The sequence below is a fragment of the Egretta garzetta genome, unplaced genomic scaffold (genome assembly GCF_000687185.1).
Source record: "Egretta garzetta isolate BGI_Z169 unplaced genomic scaffold, ASM68718v1 scaffold112, whole genome shotgun sequence".
In the NCBI taxonomy this organism is placed as follows: domain Eukaryota; kingdom Metazoa; phylum Chordata; class Aves; order Pelecaniformes; family Ardeidae; genus Egretta; species Egretta garzetta.
This window is the reverse complement of record NW_009258884.1, coordinates 2,699,847-2,719,659: the sequence shown is the minus strand read 5'-3', so window position 1 is coordinate 2,719,659 and position 19,813 is coordinate 2,699,847. Positions and strand designations below refer to the sequence as shown.

At 39.6% G+C, this 19,813-nt stretch overlaps 1 protein-coding gene across 2 annotated transcripts in view; it reads left to right on the top strand.

Annotated features, from left to right (window-relative positions):
• The window catches only part of SPECC1 (sperm antigen with calponin homology and coiled-coil domains 1), a 71,865-nt gene that overhangs the window by 38,885 nt on the left and 13,167 nt on the right, over positions 1 to 19,813 (top strand). Inside the window, exons 7-11 of one of the 2 annotated variants that reach the window (XM_009633976.2) lie at positions 7,584 to 7,729; positions 7,949 to 8,049; positions 9,337 to 9,418; positions 13,051 to 13,201; positions 14,116 to 14,218. In XM_009633976.2, the coding sequence (XP_009632271.1) occupies positions 7,584 to 7,729; positions 7,949 to 8,049; positions 9,337 to 9,418; positions 13,051 to 13,201; positions 14,116 to 14,218 (583 nt within the window). Of the gene's footprint in view, positions 1 to 3,357; positions 3,752 to 7,583; positions 7,730 to 7,948; positions 8,050 to 9,336; positions 9,419 to 13,050; positions 13,202 to 14,115; positions 14,219 to 19,813 lie in introns of those variants that run through there. The other variant, XM_035889559.1, reaches the window with a different exon arrangement.

Here is a 19,813-nt window from a genome sequence, read left to right as displayed (position 1 = left end):
GTTTATCAAAAATGTTTGCCAAATTAATTTTGATCCTCTGGATTTTTCCATTTAATCTCTCTCCTGGTAAGTTCATGGCCACTGGTAGAATAGCCGCAGTGAATCCTGTCATTTCTTTCAGGTGGAGTAACAATCCAGATCTATGTTGCGCATATTTGCTCACTGTTTTCCATTCAGGAGTTTCCAGAGCAGCTGAACAGTAGATGGGAGTGAAAAGATGAGAGGGCTTTTGTGTGGAGGTGTATGGGTCAGAATTCATGGACTGAAGGAACAGAAACACTTCAGAAAATAAAGGAATGTGTTTAAGCTCCAGTTTCATTATCAGAGTCCCCAGTGGATGCAGAGAAAAGCTATTACAGAGTATGTATTCAGACAAAATTATTACCAGACAGCACTTAAGTTCTGGGCTCTGTTTCCATTCCTAATTTGTTCTTAAATGAAATTCCTCTTGTTTAGAGTGGGGTCCATATATAAGAGCAGGAATCATACACTTGTAATTTCCCCTCTTTATGCTTTTGGGTTTTAATCTGAAGATGTATTTGATAGATTTAAATTGAATAGAAGATGACCTGTGAAGTTGCAAAGTTGAGATATTTATCTTCCATGTATAAGGAACATGACTGCTTTGTCAGCTCTTGGGATAAGAAGCCTGAGCTGCAAATACTGCTTTTGAAATTAGATCCCCAGAATCCATACATACATAGTTCCAGAAGGAGGTATTCGGATATATATGTAAGTCAGTTTTGGCATTTGTCTCTCCCTCTTTCACATACATACAGATATATGTCTGTCTCTGCGTCATGTTGACTTATCTGTATAGCTTGCTTTGAGTATTGCATTGGTCATGGAACCGGTTATACTGTCTGCAGTGGGCAATATCTATTCTCTTTCGAAGACAGGTGTTGAGACCAAATTTTGCATCTATCAATTTAAGTATAAGTAATTTGACTCACAGCGTCCATGCAGAGTGTGCAAAACTTCTGTACTGAGTGGTATGGAGAAGATAATGAAGCCTATGTAAGTTGTTGTCTAAACAAAACAGTGATCAATAGCTAACCACGGAAATTTTAAAACTGTACTGACCTATAAAGCAACTTCTTGAAGTCATCAAAGCTCCAGCTGAGAGTCGGTTCTGCATTCCCAATTATTTTTGCATTCCTGAGGTCGCTGTCTTCCCCAGCACCTCAGCTTCTTTCACCCAGAAAGTTCTGGGGATATTCTCATCATTGCTTTTAGTCAGCTTTCGCAAATGCTACTGCTCAGAATCAGTAGTAGGTTCTGGTACCTGCGGTGACTTTTAATGCATGCTCAGCACTAGTGGAAACAGTTTGTAGCATGATACCTTAACACAGTCTATAAAAGTATTCCTTGTATTTGCTAATGCTGAGCAGCTGTGCACTCAGCTGAATATCTGACAGTCCCTAGTGAAAGTTTCCTGTCCGATTTTTAAGCTCTGATTGGAAAATGTACCTTCCAAATAGCTTGCTACTCAAAGGTTTTTGGCAAAAATCTCAGCTATCTCTTGAGGGTCGTTAGACTCCACCTCATAAATTGATCTTGAAGCCAATTTATCTCCTACAACATCCTGCCATTTTAATGTTTGCCTGTGGCTGCCTGAGTTCCTGCCGCCAAGTTTTGATTTCACCGTTACATTCTTCTAATCAGACAAAAAGTCATTTTTGGTTCAGGAACAACCAAAGAACTTGCAGAAAAAATCCTGATGAGGTCATCAGAGTTCATCTGAATGAAGGTAAGAGCCTCCCAAAGGCATCTTTAACACAGATTAAATGTCTAATTCTATGACTTAAGAATGTCGGGGGGAGGTTGGACCAGCATCAAACAAATGGAATAGGGAAGAGAGGGGAGTTAACTTGTCCCAAGTTAGTACTGATTGAAACCTACAAATTTATTAACCCGAGTTTCAGACAGTCTTCTATGATACTTTACATCCTAATTAATGTTATTTCTCTGCAGTAAAATGCAAAAGCTTACAATCCACTGTTGTGTAACTGTCTCCTCACAAGAGGTGGAAATTGAAATTACATAGCCTCCATCCTTGGAGGTTTTCAAGACCAGACAGGGTAAGACCCTGAGTAACCTGGTCTGGCCTCATAGCTGACCCTCCTTGGAGCAGGAAGTTGGACTAGGTGACTTCCTGAGGTCCCTTCCAACCTGAATTATCCTATGATCCTGTAGCAAGTTTCATCTTTTCAGAACATTCATTAGAAATAAATATTTGATCCTAGAACAGCTACAAAAAATTAATTGGTAGAAAAAAATAATGGATGACCCTTTTTGGCTTCTTTACATGCCCATTTCCAAGCGTTTCTGGCTATACACTGTTTAGCACCAGTGAAAGTTTCAAGGTCTTGCTTTGACTCTGTCCCTTCAAGTTCTCAAAATTATTTTGGCGCTGTAACATTATGTGCCTTGAAGCCTGAAGGAACATGGAGGGAAGACAGTCGGGCTAGGAGTAGTACTCAGAAAACAGAGAAATTATATCTGTGATTAAATGAGTGACTTCTTAGAATAACAAAATAATATGACTAAATCTTCAAACGGAAGCCTAAGTGCAGATTGTGATGTATCCCACTAATTTGCTTCTGTTCTTCCTCCTAAAGTCTCAAATGCTGCAGCATGGCAGTGTCACATGCTTTTTCTCCTGGAAATAAGTTTGTACTCTATGTGTATTAAACCCTGCTGTCAGTCTGTATGTGCTGATGTGCTGCTCATTTGTGCCTGTGTTTTGCAGCTGTTCCGTCTTACAGAGGTCTGATAGTTCATTCTGCTCTCACTGAAAGTAATCAAAGTAGAATGTCAGAGCAGTGCCCTTGAAGTATTGTTTGTTTGCTCTAGCTAGTGACTTCGCAGAGTGGGTTTGGGGTGTTTTGGGGTGGTTTTTTTACACTGCATGGAGATTATTCCATCCCTTTTGGTGTAAGGATCCTGAAACAGAAACCCTGACTGAGGCAGAGCAAATCTAGTTGCCTGGATGGGTTCATGTACTGATTTTGAATGAATAAGTCCTAAATTATTAAAGGAGGGGAAAGCTGGGAACACTACCATCCTTTGAAATTGTTTCCCTGGCTTTAAATACTTAATTTCTTCCTATCTGAGCAAGATAGATTTTTTTTTTTCTCTCATGTTTTGTATTGTTGTTTGCTCATCACATCTGGAACCTGAGTTAGTGGAGTGTTAAGGCACTCCTTTAACTGACCTAGCAACACCATCAGCATTTTCTCCTCTCCCCTTTATTTAGTGATGATAGGATGATTAAGTAAAATAGAGAGCTGCACCTCAGGATGGGTATTGTATTGCTGCTTATAACTTCCCCCATTGTTGTCTTTATCTCCATAGGTGCCTGATCTCTACCAGCTAACACATCCCTGAATGGATGCATAGCCAGCCCTCTGAGACACTTCAGGACATACCTTCAGCTTGCAGCTGAAAAAGGGAAGTTTCAATTCGAGAAAGCACCTCCAGTTTTTTATTGCTGTGCAAAAGTGAAGTATATCGCAAAGTGTGAATGCTGCTCAGGTCCACCTCCTCCTCATGGACAAGAGCCTATTTCTTTGTTTCAGAAGGCTTCTCTCTTCAGAAAACTCCATGAGGCAAAAAAAATTCTGAATTAGTCTAAAACCAACTAGGCTGTAAGAAGTAATCACAGAGATTTGGGGAACTGAAATAACTGAGGGCTCTTTTGGAGGGAGATGGGGATATTTACCCTGAAACAGAAATTCAAACATGCCATTTTAAGCCTAAGCAAAAAATAAAACCGTGTGTATACACATTAAAGTTTTCCATAGAGTATTCTAATCATAGATCTGTCTGCGTGTCTAAATACGTGTATGCATACAGGTCAGTATGTATAAATACACACAAAATCAAGTGATAGGTTGCTGAAATCCAGCAGGAAAACTGAACATGAAGTTATTTATTTGGTATCAGCTGCTTTGATGGTTTCAGGTTGTTAATGATTGTGTTGACAAGGCACTCACCACTGGGTGGCATGTCTGACTCAGTGTGTGTTAGGAAGCAGTGTGGTGTTGAAGGAGCATGTCCTGCTATGACTTTCGCAGAGAATGTCCCATGTGAGGTTTGTGCTGGCTGTGAGAATTGCAGATGGAGAGATCAGAGGGAAAAGAAATTAATATATCAAGCCCCTAGTAAATATCCTCTCAGAAGGAGTCTTTCTCATGCCCTTAACTCAGGTGAAGTATATGTTCAGGGAGAACTTGCTGAAGTTCAGCTTTGCAACTGGAGACACCTGGAGAGAGCTTTACTTGGATGCTAAGAAGAAACTCGGAAGTCATCATCTCTACCACGAGATCATCAGGATTCATTCCAGGACTCGAATTTCATGTTTTGCCTTGGGATTCCCGTCCTTTTCTCCTGGATGTGAAGACCTAGCAAGGGCCTGGTCTCAGAGCAGGCTGAGCTAGCAGAGAATTCTGCGGGATGTCCTGGCTCTGGCATGGCCTTCATCTTCGTGCCGTGCTACTGGAGTGTATGCATATATGCGCACTTGTGTTGCCTTTCTTTTCTGTGCTGGCAGCTGTTGAATGTTGGTTTTTATGTTTAAGAAATATATACTGAAGTGCCAAATAAATGTTTAAGTGTCTGGAATTGTCTGCTGCCTGCCCTTGGCCTCTCTTCTGTTCTGTGCATCAGTAGCTGTGTGTCTCTGTGTCCCTTGGAGTTCAGGAGGCTTCACAACAATGACAGGAACTGTGTCAAAGACTAGATTGCAGAGTAATTATTTCTGAAAATATGGTTCTGTGGTCCTAGGCTACCTGTAACAAAGAGGTCATCGGAGCAGTTTAGAAATTTCACAAACCCATGAAGGCTGTTGTTGCCAAAATCTATGCATTAAGCACAGGAAGACTTGCACTTTAGGGGTCTATTGTCCGCATATTCCAAGCCTAGAAAACAAGGAAACTAACTTGCCATTAGAGGAAAGCTCACTGCACCTACTTCTCTCACCAATGAATGAATGAAATGGGGCAGTGGTTTTGTGAAAAGGGCTCTGCATACTTTAATTCCTTTGTGACTAAAGTGCTCTGCTTCCTCCTGGAGCTGCTCCACTTAAGCCAGCTGCACTTGCAGCATTTATCTGTGTAAACCATTCATTCTTGTTTCAAGGCAAGCATACAGCAGTAGATGACATTTTGCTCAAATCTGTCCTTTCTGTGGCAGAGCTTCCTTAGTTGTCTTGGATGGCCTAAACTAAATAAATTGTATGCACAGGGAGTCATTTTTGGTTTGAATTTATGGCTTGTCATTAATCTTTCCAAGTCACATTCTCCTATACTGTCCTCCTGAATTAGCTTACTGCTGCAAGTTAAGGTATTATCCTTCTGCTTCTCTATTAAGAAATCTATATATGTACACATACATGCATCCCCTTACCATACAGATTTTTCTCTATAAAAGTGGAAGGTACTCACCAATTTTCCTAACTCTCCGTTGTTTGTTGGCTGGCATGTGTGGTTTTAGTTGAAGCAAATAGGTCTCGGCACTATTCTTCCTACATTTCATGCTAAGGTTTGCAGCATGAGAGGCGTCAGTTTTCTGACATGATTGTGTTTAATCTAGGTTGTTTCAGGGTGTATTAGAAGCCTATTGCAAATATACAGACTTAAGATTACAGGAAGTGTCCTAACAAAATTGGAACTGGTAGCAGCTCCAGCACTTGAATCTTCATAATTAATCTGTACAATGACAGAATAATGGCATGTGATTTCTCAATGGACTGTTCTGTGGCACAGCATAGGGGCTGGTCTAGTTACTCTCTAACTTTATTTAACATGTTTGCATCCTTTTGCAATCAAAGGGGAAAGTGCAATGGATTGCATTGGGTGGCTTGGTATCTTGAGGCAGATACCTATCCTTCCTCCATAATTTACTAGAAGCAGCAGGACTCCTTTAGCTTTTGTGTTTTCATATAACTGAGGTGCAGATGCTATCACCTGTTGATTTATTGTTTAGGCTTTATGAAGCCACAGAAGAAAAAATGAAGGGTAGAACTTAAATTTAGTCAGCAAAACACTGACTGCCTCAGAGCTCAGTGAATCTTACCCAACCTGCCTTTCCTCCTTATTGGATTAAATGGATAATGGAACTGAAATGGCTTTTTCTCTAGCCATCTGCTTTTGCAGGCTCCCCTGGCACACAAGGAGCTTGAATGAATTAGTAAAGAAATAGCCAATGTCTGCTTAAAGACAGCACCTCCTTAAGCTCTGCCAGAAATAGAAACGAGTCACTCTTATTCTTTTATTCACTGACACCCTTTAGCTCCTTGTGTTTTGTGGACTGTGATGTCAAAAGGGAAAGAAGATGACTCTGACTTCTATTTTTAGCTGAACAGAAGTTGTTCAACCCCATAGGCATGTTCTGGGTGGAGTCTTCCAGCCTTTTATGAAATAATTTCTGGTTTTGTGTTCATGTAGCTCTTAGTGCCTACCATACTTGAAAGTAGGAAAAAGTGGTGATGACCCAGCATGTGTTTCTTAAGCAGCTAGGAGATCAGGAAAGTAATGTTTAAACACTCTCTTTTAACGTGTCTAGACTTTGTTATCTAATTGCAGCTTTCCTAAGCTAAAGCTAGGTAATTACACTCGAAGTCTACCTGAGAGCTACCGGGTAAGTACAGCGTCAGTGCTAAGCAAGCAATGTCAGCCAGATCCCTAAAATGCATGACTAGAAGCAACAGTTGTACTGTGTGATTACATTTGCTGTTTAACACAGCTGTGGACTTCCCTGTACTAATTCCTGTAACTCCAGCACCTAATCTTGACTTCAAAATTTCTTTTCAATGGAGTAGCTTCATGGTCTTTCCTGTTAAAGTATGAGCCTTGTTTCTATTTTGAATTTGTCTATCTTTATTCCAGCCATTGAATTTTGATATTCTTGCGTCTGCTAGGATTGAGCATTTAACAGTTATATTCTCCATATAACTGCTTATGGATTGTGGTTGAGGGTTTGCTTGTTCAGCGGATGTCATTGTTGATAAGCTGTAAGAGTTGAGTTTTCAAAGTTTACATTATGAAGTATATTTTCTGGTTTAATTTTTAAGGCTCTTATCTGAACCCTGTCCAATTACTATTTTATTTTCAACTACGGCGTTTTAACTGATAACAATTACTCTGGTAGTGGTCATGCCAATTAAAAGCATAGAGCATAAAATAACATCTTTCTCATTGGTTACTTTCCTCATTATATACTGAGGACCACAGTAGTCCCTTGGCCCCTGTGCTGTATTGAAAGCCCATCTTTGGGTAATTATCAATGATTGCGCACAAGACTCATCAAACTGCTTTTTTTGATGATAATCCTCCATCCTGTGTGAGGATGGGGAATGGGAATGATATGGTTACAACACAGAAAAGTTTGTTAGACTCAATGATTTGATGTTTGCCAGGCACTCCAAGAAAAGAACATGAACATTCTAATGAGTGGTCCATGTTCTGGGCATTACAATAAAAGATGTGTGCCGTTGGATTTGCCTTACTACATATAAAGACCTTTAATCTCTGCTTGCGCTTCCTGTTGCCCCTGACTTTGATCTGGTTTCTGCTTTGCAGGCTGACAGCTGAAGAGGTAGAATCTCTAGAGACAGATACAACCAACCGCTGGCAAGGAGTCTGCATTAGCAGAGCATCTCCCACACCATCAGAATCTGCAGCTACTGTGAAGTCGCTGATAAAATCATTTGACTTAGGATGCTCAGGTATTTCAACACTATTTTGTAGTAAAAAATTTTTCTAGCAGTGAGAATGTAATTTTTTTCCATTTTGTGCCGCTTTTTGCATCTTAATGGATATTTTCTGTTAGTGCTTGGTACATAAATACTATCTGTGGAATGTCACTGCACCAGTAGTTCCCTGTTCTGACAAGAGGGAGATATTTGGGTTTGAAGTGCAAATGTTTCCATGTTTTTTCCCTGTAGGTAGCACTGGACAAAATATCACAGTTCACAAGGTCCCCAGGAGCCCTCTAAGTGGAATTCCAGTGAGGACAGCCCCAGCAGCTGCTGTTTCCCCTATGCAGGTACAAGGACTGCTTTCCATCCTTGCAGTTTTAAATGGGTAGATGCAGTGTTTGCTACAGCATGACGTAGCTTCAGCGTGCCAACATGCATATGTTGACAAGGGGAAGGGGAAACTCAGCTGTTTATTTGCTGCAAAACATCAAATGCTGTAGTACTAACAAAAAGGATCAAAGTGAGTTTGTCTTTGACTTCAGCTTAGAGGTCTCAGTGGACAGATGTGAACTCTTTGGAGTACAATTCTGAACTTTAATCACTGTTGACCAGAAAATAGGTTTCGATTATTGGGAATGAGTTACAAGAAACATCAAACTAACTAGGTAGCTGGCATGTGAGTTGAGAGACAAGGGATAATATGTTTCTAAGATGAACACTCCCAATTGTCCAGTAAGTTCATATGGTGCTGAATGAAGCGCTCTTACAGTTTCGTGTCTTTTCTGCTGAAGCATAACTGCTCTGGAATGTACTGCTTCTTATGCCACTGCACCAGTTAGTTAACTTTCTGTTAGCAGTTTTCAAATCTGTGGTGCAATGTTACTGGGAATGCTGCTTTTGTGAACAGTGGAGGCACAACACTGTGATTCCCCATTTCCACATATGCTGAAGGTGGCATACCGTCAGACTGCTAACCTTTCTAGGCTAGAGAAGCAGTTGTATGTTATTTGTCTAGGTGGTCACTGGTCTTACAACAGGATATTCCCCTCTGAATCTGCGTAAAAAACAGTTTGAGGCTAGGTTGTTTAGGTGAGTGTTCTGAAGAATGAGATGACTTTGCAAGACTGCTTAGCAAATGCACGAGTACATTTCCTTCAAAGAATCAGCAAAGGAAGTTTAAAGAATGGGATTAAACAGAGGTCTGGGAACCTTCTATTAATGCCTGACTGAGGGAGTATTAATGCTGAAAACTGGTGCTAGAGCTGCAGAGATGAGAATCCTTCTGACTTATGATTCGGGGTGCCGGGGACAGAGGCAGGGTTAGGAACAGGCGTTCTTACTTTGGGTTTGTGCCACTACATTATGTTTGGCAAGAGAAAAAATGGTGCAAATAGAAATGTGAAGTAGTTCAGGAACCAATATATTACCAGCTAAAAATATTATCCCTTTGTCTTATTTTTCACAACTATTTATCCAGCTTTAGGTACAGCTGATACCTTATTGAAAGGTTCCTGTATCCCTCCGCCTGCTTTGTGATCTTGAGATAGCAGAAACATCTCTCCTTTCTGCTTGCCTTTTTAAGCACAGTGGCTAGTATTTTTTATTTATCTTTTGTATGTATGTTTGTTTCACAGAGGCATTCTGTTTATAATAATGCCAAGCCAGCCAGCAAGGGCATTGCCAGACACACAGATCTTTCAGACCTTCCTCTTGCAGGTAAGTTACAGTAAATGTACAAATGTTGCCTCTTTTTACTAGCAAAAGCTTGTCATTAACTGTTGGCCTCTGCCTGGGCCATTTTTCCTCTTCTGATATGGTGAAAGGAAACATGAAGTGTCTTCAGAGTCTTTGTTTTAGAGAGCTTATTAATTTTGTTGTGTTTCCATTCCCATCTTGATCATAGCCTTAGAAAACTAAAAAATAGCTGATTTATTATGGTTTGCCAACACAATCTTGCCGCCTTTATTCCAAAGTATCCATGGCACCGCTCTAATCCATGCTGTGGAACTGGAGAGGATTGGATTTTGTTCAACATGTATGTATCTGGAACAAGTCCCAAGTACTGTCTTTTGAGAGTTTATTTGTTTTTAAATTGAGCTTCATTTGAAATACATCAAACACTTCAGATACCGATGTAACTGTTTTAGGAGCAGTCATATTTGGGCTCGAAATAGTTCGTTCTGAAAGTTCTTAAGAGATGCGTTTGTTTTTATTTCACACTTTGCTTTTGTTCTCTTGTCATTTAATATTCTTCCCTACCAGTGTTTGTTTCCCATTTTCTCTAGGGCCCTTTGTTTTGATTATCTAGTCCTGAATGTAGTTGTTGCATTGGAATCAAAGCTAGTAACAACAGATTATTGAATTTTTAAGGACAGATGAAATGTTATATTCCTGTAGTGAAACCTCAGTGGAACTGCAGGCAGGGACAAAAAAAATCAGTCACAACTTCTTCATTGGTAGACTGGATTTTCTGCAATAGTTTGCTGGTACAGGAGAGAAATTAGAACCTGTCTTCAAATAATCTGCTAAGCTTCCCCTTCCATCATTTAAAGATGCAAGAGATGGATCTGAACAGCAAAACTGGTTGTGGGGTAGATGGTAGCATAAACAAATAACATCTTGTCTGTGCTGCTGGCTTCTGCTGCAGGAGTAAATGCTAAACAAGCAGAAGTTATCAGTGGAACAGGCTGAGTTTACTTATATGTATCAGTTGGTTTCCCGAAAGAGTCTTGCCATGAGAGTATACGAAGATTCTAAACAGAACTTAAGACCTTTTTAATCTCTACCGGTTTACTGTAGAGTGAAATAATCTGTCAACTGTGTAATATAATGCCAGCCCTTACTAATAAATACCCCACTTCAGGCCATGGATAATTACTGTTATTACCCACAGACAATTTTCTGTGAAAATCTGTTGAAATCAACAGATATTTTATTAGCCATTGTATGATAAAAATGTATGGGTCCTTATCTAACCAGTTCCTGTATTTACGGCTTCTCTTTGTACCTGGTTTTAATTTAGTTCCAATAATCCATAGCAAAGGCTTACTCACTATGAAGTTGTAATAGCTCTGGTTCCAATCTAAATAATCCTAGAAGGCAGTTGATCCAAGCCCTGTGCAAACAACACTGAATTAAAAAATATCCCCAAGGAAATTCAGAGTGAAGTAGTCTTCGTAATAATAATCTTCTGGCTGATCCATCTGACCAGTATCACAGCAGGGTTCTGTGATGTCCTTAATATGACCCAAATGTTATGTCGTTGGAGAGGAGAATGGATTACTTTGCAGAGAGTGCCAATCTTTGGCTATGATCTTTTCATTTAGAATCAGAGGTTTACTGGTTCTGTCTCGGAGTTTCTAGCAGCCAGAAATAAGTCAAAGGAAGTATATTGCTCGTGGAAGTGAGCCTCAAAGTACAAAGCTGGATACTGTTAACTTGCATCGCTTCAGGCACTACTGTGTAATTCAAGCCAGTAACCACAAAGTTTCTTTAAATAGTGTGAATAGATAGTGCTGACAAAATGTGATTTTCCTTAATCATGTTGCGTATTTTTCATACAATTATTATTCTGTTTCTCTTTCCAAATGATTCCTAATATACCCTCATCTTCTCCCTCATTCCTTTCCAGCTAGATGCTTCCAATAGCCTTTATTCCTACCTGGGATCCTTCCTTCTTCCTTTTTCTGTACCATGCATGAATGCATCCTGAATGATTGGCACAGGACTTGCTAAATGGACCATGCCATTAACCAGAACAATTATGTTAATGACACTTTTAACTGCTTTTTTTTTTTTTGTTCTATCCTTATAAGCTAGTGAGAAACCTATGTTCCTCTTCACAATGTTCAGGTTTTGTTTATTGATATGCCTTTTGCAGTAGATCTGTTTCTGTAAGCAGAAAATTCTTAAGTTTAAAATGGTCCCAAGAATCATTCGTTTTCTGATTGGTGTGGCTATTTAAATTTGAGGCAATTCCTCATAAATCCAGCCTAATGAGGAGCTAGGAGAAACATACATACATAGAGTGGAAAACCAACAAAAATATATTTTTAAAAGTATGCTGTGTGCTATTTCTTGTTTGTTCATGGTGCGCACACCCAAGAGACAGGTGAGTGGAAGGAGGGATGACCCTGACTGAGCAAGGTATATGCAATCCAGTGCAACAAAGCTCTGCCTGCTTTGGAGATTGCTGGACACAGTCTCCTGGGACTTGATTCTGTCCTTTTCCATCTGGACTTCTTAATAGATAGGAACTTAGCAGCTGTTTATGCTGTGGAAAGAAGGTGCAGAAATGCCTGTAGCTCTCAGCAGCTATAAATGCTGATTTAGTCTTGCGAAATTCAGGAGCCAAAGCAAGGGAAGCTGCATGTCTGTTGGAAGGATGTGTTTATCTGGCAACTGCTGATGCACACACCCCAGTCACTGCTGAAAAGAAATTTAGACTGATTGAGTGACACTAGCCTTTGCTGAAGCTGAGATAAGGAATTCACAGCTCTAGGTGGTAGGCATTAATGGATAATTAACATAAGGAGGTAACTGGAAAAGAGGAGAAAAAGTTGTGTTCTACAGTCAATTTCTAATAACAGCTTAGAATGTGCTGGCCATAGAATCCTGGCTTGTTGACAGTTTGTCTACAGAAAAGAAACAGCCAACTTCCCCTGTGTTATACGTTGTTCGACCTCATGATTGATATGCATGGGGAGATAATTTGATTTCTATGATTTCTTTTATTTCTCTTCCAAAACCTATCAACATTGGATTCTGTGGCTACTAATTTTGTTGATTTATTTATATACATATGTATCATAAAATATGTAATATGTATAATAATAATATAGATGTGTCTGCTATGAATATGTTGAGAATTCCCAAAGTTGTGTCAGATAGGATGTCAACCATCATGGGATAGTAAGCACCTTTTACTGCTGGGTTGCGTTCAGGAGACGAGAGGCTTTCTTGTTACAAGTCTGCTAATGGCAGAAGAGAAATTATTGTACTAGGGCTGGTCAGTCATCTGGTGAAGATATCTGGTGATCAGCTTTTGAACCTTTAAGACTGTAGATTTTGGTATTTCCCCTCATTCACCTGAGGCCCCTACCCCCCAGCAGGACTATCAATCACAGGAAACCAGGCAGTCTGTACTGTTGAAATCATCAAAGCCATTCCTTGTTATGATCACCTCTAATCTGCTCAAGGTTTCCTAGCCCCATGTGTGTTTAATGAACAAATGAGTACATTTGTTTAGAATCAAAACAACAGACTACATATTGTGTGCTGGGTGGCAGGACAGTGATTAATCAAATTCCTCAGACTGCAAACTGACAGCTTTTTTTTAATTCCCACAGACCTTCTGAAGGGGAGAAACGAAGAGCTGAAACCAGACCATTACCTCCGTAAAAGCCCCTCCCTGGAATCCCTGAGCAAACCCCCTATGGCCTTCAGCAGCAGAATGCTTACCTCTACCCCCAGCAGCTTGAAACCCCAAAGCAAACTCAGGTACTAACTCAGTTTCCTGGGAAAAACAGCACACTGGAAGGATTGACAGCATGACCTGGCACCACGACGAATGTTTTAGTCTGGTGGAACCCCGTGTCCAGTAGAAACTCTGCTCGCTCGTCTGTCTAGTTCAGAATTACCAGGCTGTGTCAGATCTAAATATCAAAATTCAGATTATAATAACCACAGTTATTTGTAAGATAAGCAACCATGACAAAATGAGGACAGCAAGGTTTCAGGAGCCACTAAGTTGTATACAAGAATTCCATCATGTGTACGAGTGGTCAACCCTCATCTTACTGTAGTTTTGCATGTTATGTTGAGTTAAAAACTGAAAGCTTTGAGATCTAAAGGAGAGCTGAATGCCTAATTTTCTTCTGTCTTGAGAAAAAAACATATTTTCTCTGATCTCCACCATTTCCAACAGTAGAAGCTGTAGGGTGGGGACAATGCAGGTGTTTTGATTGTTGGCCTTTAACTGTCCTTGAGGCCTTGACTGCAATTTTTCCAGATTTTTCATTTTATTCAAGAAATCATTCTGCAGCAGCTCAATTGGATGTGAATTTGCTGTTACAGATTCTTTAGACAAGAAATCCTAGTTACCAATATGTAAAGCCAAGAGGTTACTTGAAAATCTTACATGTAAAACTGATGAAAATAATAGCAGAATTGGTGGGTTAAAACATGCCATCAAATATCCATTGGCTGCTGTTTTTTCAGCTCTTTGTATGCAGTGATACCAACTGAATTTTTCTCATCTAAAGGCAAATATAGAATGCAAACTCTGAAAGCTTAGTTTGCATTTAGGTTCTGTGCTGACATTCTACTTTGTCATAGAGATATTACTCACACACTGGTGAAAAATAAGAGATTTCAAGCATATTTATCTTCTCCCTTATTCTTCCCTGGATTAGTGTGGAGAGAAAGGACCCACTGGCAGCCCTGGCTCGGGAGTATGGTGGTTCGAAGAGGAATGCTCTGCTGAAATGGTGCCAAAAGAAGACTGAAGGTTACCAGGTAAGGGAATAAGTACATTTTTACTTTTCTCTGGAGAGTAATTAATCACTTTCCTATAGGTGTGCAGTAAGCAATGACACTTCAAAGAAATACGTGTATTTCAGACTGCTGATTTTTGCATGTTTACTTCTGCTGTGTGTTTCCATACTCTTCCTTCAGATTTCTTTAACACTGCACTCCAAAATTTTACATGTCATAAGTAACTTTAATCAAAACCTGAAATATTTACTGTGTCAAAGGTTGCCAATGGTGAGAAACAGTGTATATGTGCAGCAACTTCAATTTGGCATTGATTTTTGAAATTGGATTTTAATATCTTTTTCTATAGGCTCCTGTAGATGATATGCTATTGTGAGAGTTTTTTCATTGGTCATTTCTATAAAACCAAAGAAATAGTTCTTTGTGTGGCCTTCACCAAATCAAGCTTGTAGCCTGGGGCCCCGCTCTTTCTAATCTGCTGCAGTTTAATGGGATTTTACAAAGCAAGTTTTGACTGCTTGACAACGTCTCATTTCTTTGCGGAGTGATTTTCACTGTTAAACAGGCATAATGGTTTGTCCAGTTCTTGCATGGCCATTGCCATGCTTATCAAGCTCTGGCTAGTGCTTGTGTGCAGTTGAGTTAGGCCTTTGGTTCTGCTTGTAACTGAGCTGTAGAAGGCAATTATAGACAACAGTTCATCCTGTGATATATGCTGCTGGGCGTGCAGGATAGTCTTGGTTTGATATAATGTTGAGATTTTTCTTTCTTAAGAATAATATTGTTTCTTACTTAGAGCAGAAGACAAAAGCAGTTATCACCACATGATATGCACCCTGGAGCAAATCTTTAATAAAAGCAGAGTCCATCTTTTAAAGTAAATAATAAAATATTTTTTTTCTTCACAACCAGCTCTTTATGAAGCATTAACTGCAGGGTGCAGGAGTTTGGAAGAAAAGACAGTAGCTTTTGCTTTAAGTAAACCAATCTATAAAAGTTTGAGTCATTTCTTAGCACTGGCATATGCATCTGGCTTGCACCAATTTCTCAGGTGGACAGGTATTGAAGAAAGCTCTTGACTTTAGACATGCCTTAGAAAGAATAAAGCCAGGGTTAGCATTTAGCTTCCAGTTCTGTGATAGTGCCTGAAAGGCTACAGTGTTGTCCCCTGAAATTGTATGCTCTATGCTGTGTTAGTTTATTTTATATCTCATCTACTAGAATTCTCCTGGTCTTGGATTTGAAGGTGTGTGAGAACATTCCCATCCTCAGAAAATGATTCATGAAATACAACTTTTCCAAGTTTAACTTCTGTTAAACCAGCAAACCCATCTCTTGAGTAACGTTTTCTCCCAGCAGTGTTGCGCTTTGTGTTTCAAATGGCACATACGGTGAGCTTCCTCCACTTCTCTTAAAACAGTCTGACTCTAATGAGTTCACTGTTAAGGAGTATTCTCTGAGAGTCAGCCTGTAGTTTTCTTCCTCTGATTACACCCAAGTTAGACTAAATGTATTGCTTTTAGAAATAATTGTGTGGCTTTGCAAATATAGAGGCCCTTTCTGATTCCGTAGGTACCAGACGGGCACCAAGAGTGACAAGTATTCCCTCCATGATAGAATAAAAAAAAGTTTTGTTTTTCTATGCTGAACCCAAGTAGTGGAGCGAACTGTGTATCAGATAGCAGGCCACCCAGGAGGTATGCAAGGCAAACTGGGTCTATTTGTTTTTCCTTCTTGTATTAGTCTCTGGAGGACAGCATATCCATGCTTCAGAGGACAGTGGAAGTCTTTATATATGGCTGCTGGAGTGTTGTTGGCTACATGACTGTCTGGATTATGTTTCAGAAAAAGCTTTGTCATTTTGGTTCCTGCTCTGATGAGGCTCTTGTTCTGTTCATAGCTGTCCTCTGTCGTTACTCTTTCTAAAGCAGCAGAATGAGTTTTCAGCAGTTTTTGAGAACAAGCAGGTAAAACACTGAACAAACACTTGTGTAATCCAGGAGAGTTGAAGTTCAGACTGTGATGTGGTGGGGGGCCTTATTACCCAGACTGTAAGATATGAGGGCAGAAATTTAAGTCAGATGAACCAAAGGACGAACATGGTATTGATTTATGGTGAGAGTCTTGCCTCTGTCTTCGCTGCCTCTTTTAGAGGCATTATCTCTTGGACATTCTTACTCAGATTCTCATTCCCATTGGGCTTTTTGCAGTGCATTCATTAACTCTTCTTGAACTTGCTTTTCCCAGACCCTTGTGCTCTTATGATAAGGCTGATATTAAGCTCCACAGGGAGTTTTTATCATTCTTGAGTACAAAGAGCTGGAGTAGAGTAAAAAACGTCATCGTCCTTCCTGCTTTAGCAACTGCAATGGTGAGAATGAGGTAATGAACTCAACCAAGCAGAAGCCTGATGACGTGCATGGCTCCTTTTCCATTAGGTAATACCACTGTCTGTGAGGCATCATCTATGCAAATCCCAGTATAATCTGTCATGTTCTTTCTAGCATGAAGCCCAGAACCACAAATAACTATGGATGCAAACTGTTCTCAGCTCCGTGACACGGTGGAATGAGTGAATAAAGGACTTGCTGCTTGTCCGCCTAACTTATTTTTCAGTGGCAAAATGTACTGCCTTTGAGGTCTAGTAACAGTTCCTCATCTGAGCTGGTGGGGAAGAGGGAGATTCCTTTCTGTTTAAATTATGGAAATACCAGATTTCATTAAACAGTATGAGGAAAATGGATTAAAATAACTGATACTCTCAGTAGCAGCTACTACCCATATCCCAGATTCCCTGAGGAAAGCTGGATTAGTGACCCAGGAAGGTATCTGGGGGTAAGACCTAGAGACCAGCACACAAAGCTCCACTTTTTAAATGCTTTAATCCATACAAGGCTTATACTATAGACAGACATTTACATCCTCCTCCTGGCATTTATCCTTGCATTGACTGCAGTGGGAACATTCCCTGGCTTTGAACTTCAGTGTGTTCTCCAGGAGGCAATCTCATAAAACAAGAGAGGGACACTGGAGGGGGTTGAGAGAAGTACAACACAATAGTAGTGTTGTGGAGTGGCAGTGGAGGGTTTTGTTTGTTTGTTTTTTAAAAGAAATTGTATGAGTTTACAGTAACTGAGGGGAAACATGAAAGCATCTATGTTTCTCTTAATCTGCTATGCCATTTCTAAGATCCCTATTTAAACAGTGATTTGATATCAAAAAGATATGAATGCTAAGGAGAAAGAGTAATTCTTTAGAACATGAAAACAGAATCACTAGATTGAAAAGTGGAAGTTCAGTTTAATGACTAGGAGAAAAGAATATGAAAGTGGGATTGCGTAAACTGTGGCATGATTGATCATATGATTTCAGTTGTCATACTTCAATGCCTAGATGAGTGTTATCTGGCATTTTGGCTATTGATTTTGAATAATTATGCAGGGGAGGTGCTAAAAAAATCTCAGCAGTAAAAAATTGTAGTGAAATACGGCTTTGGGCTCTGGCTTTGTACAAAAATTCTGTGAGGAAAATCTCCAGCTTAAGAAAAACAACCTTAATCTAATGTATGGTTCCTTATAAAAATTGTGCACTGGCACATCATCTCTTTAGCCAGACATACATAGACTGTTCCTTCTGCCTCTCTGAATTTGTTGACATCATGGTGTATAATGTAGGGTGATGAGATGACCAGACTTGAGAACTGCTTTTGTGGCTCTGGAATTCAATTACCACAAGTCCTTTAAACCACAGAGCCTGCTGAGAGTAAGTTATTTATGTTAAAATAGCTTTTTCTCTGTTGTCTTGTGGTTGTTTTTTTTTTCCCATCTATTTAAAAAGATTATACATCATAGCAACAGTGTAAAGTAGAAATTGGGTGCTTCTTTCTAATAGGCTCTGTTCCCATGAGTTTTAACTCCTGGAAGCTGCTGAGAGTCATTCTTGTTGCATTATCACCTTCCCTAATCATATCATTAGTGACTGTGGTGTTATTTAAGTGCCCTGGTTCTGTTTGCTCTCTGTGGAGACCATTTGTCAAGGGGCCAAACCTCTCTAGATTAAGTCTATCCACAGATGTATTGTGAAAACACAGAACATCAAGAGGCACTTAACCCATGATCATTGGAACTGAGGATTATTGTTTCTGCCACATATACCCTCTCCAGAGATAGGAGGGAATTGCTACCATGTTAATGAATATGGTTCACTTAAAAGTACCGTTTTGATGTGTTTTTCCAACCACTACACATCCATTCTATGGCACGAAGGAAAAGAGAATCTGAGACTGACTCTTTTGTCCCATGCACCATCATGATTATTCTTTTTATCAAAGTTATATTTGGTTTAACAGGACCCATTTGGGATCCACTTGTTGAATAACCACCATCTTTTATTGTAAAGTTATCTGTGCGGTGCAGTTGTCTTTAGAGGAATGCTAAATAGGAGGAGACAAGGAATGTTCTAGAACTGACAAAGGGAAATGGCAGCTATACCTCTGAAGATTTTTATAGTTCATATATTCCTGACCTGTGCATTCAAGCCATTGCATTATATCATCTCCCTGACTGTGACAGCGTCAGTACATCAGCTTATGGATAAGGCGGTGGGCATGTTGAGGAGAAGAGGCAGTGCTCCCTATTAGCACTGACACCAATAGGAGATGGCTGATAAATTGGTATTGCTCTTATTGGTATTTGTGGGACCAGCCTCAGAATCAGATTTCATGCCATCTGGAGGAATCTCAACACCATGGAGAAACTACTAACCAGAGCCATCTTTATGTAGCTTTCATGTTGTACAAGTAGCTCCTGGAGGAAAAAAAAAACCAACTTTTAATTATTCTGCATAAAATACACTAGCAACTATGAGCAGAGCTAGAAGAAAATGATTTATTTGTTTCCATGCCTTATTTGGATTTATTTGACTTTGCAGTAGGTCCCAGGAACAATGTGCAGTTTTAGAAAGTATGGTTAGGAGTATGTAGGAACTATTTTTAGGGCATTACTTTCTGACATTGTGTTGTTTAGTTTAAATTAGCAAACTACAAATATCTGTATACCCAACCATTCTATTTGCCTCAAAAAATGTGAATTGTTTTTTGAACCTTCCTTTTCTTAAAACACAGATAGCTTTAGGGGTCAGATGAAATATCCTGATGGAGACTGCAGCCTGCATAGGTTCCAGAAATCTAGATTGGCATTAAGACGAGTCGAAATACTTCAACCTTTGTCTTTCCTGTATATATTAATAAAAGTCCCTTTCCTGTATAGTGCCTTAGCTATTCAAGAAAAAAAAACCCTACCCTGAAGTATTCCTGCTATTATGGCTATTCCAGCCTTGAGAGACAGAAATTGGAAACAAATTACTTCTGAACATAACCTGAAGGTTATTAAATGTAATTCTGAATGCTTTTACTACTGGAAGCATAAAGCTGGTATATCAGACTATGTAAAAGGTGGTGTCTCTGCATAATACTGTGTTCTTCATGTAGCAAAGATGCAAAAGTGTAGGGAGAAGAATAAAGGCAGTTGCAGTATTTGCTGTTTGTCAAGTAATTATAGCAAGAGACTGGTTGACTAGTGGTTTGGCAGTGGATGATATACAGCTTTTTACCCTTTT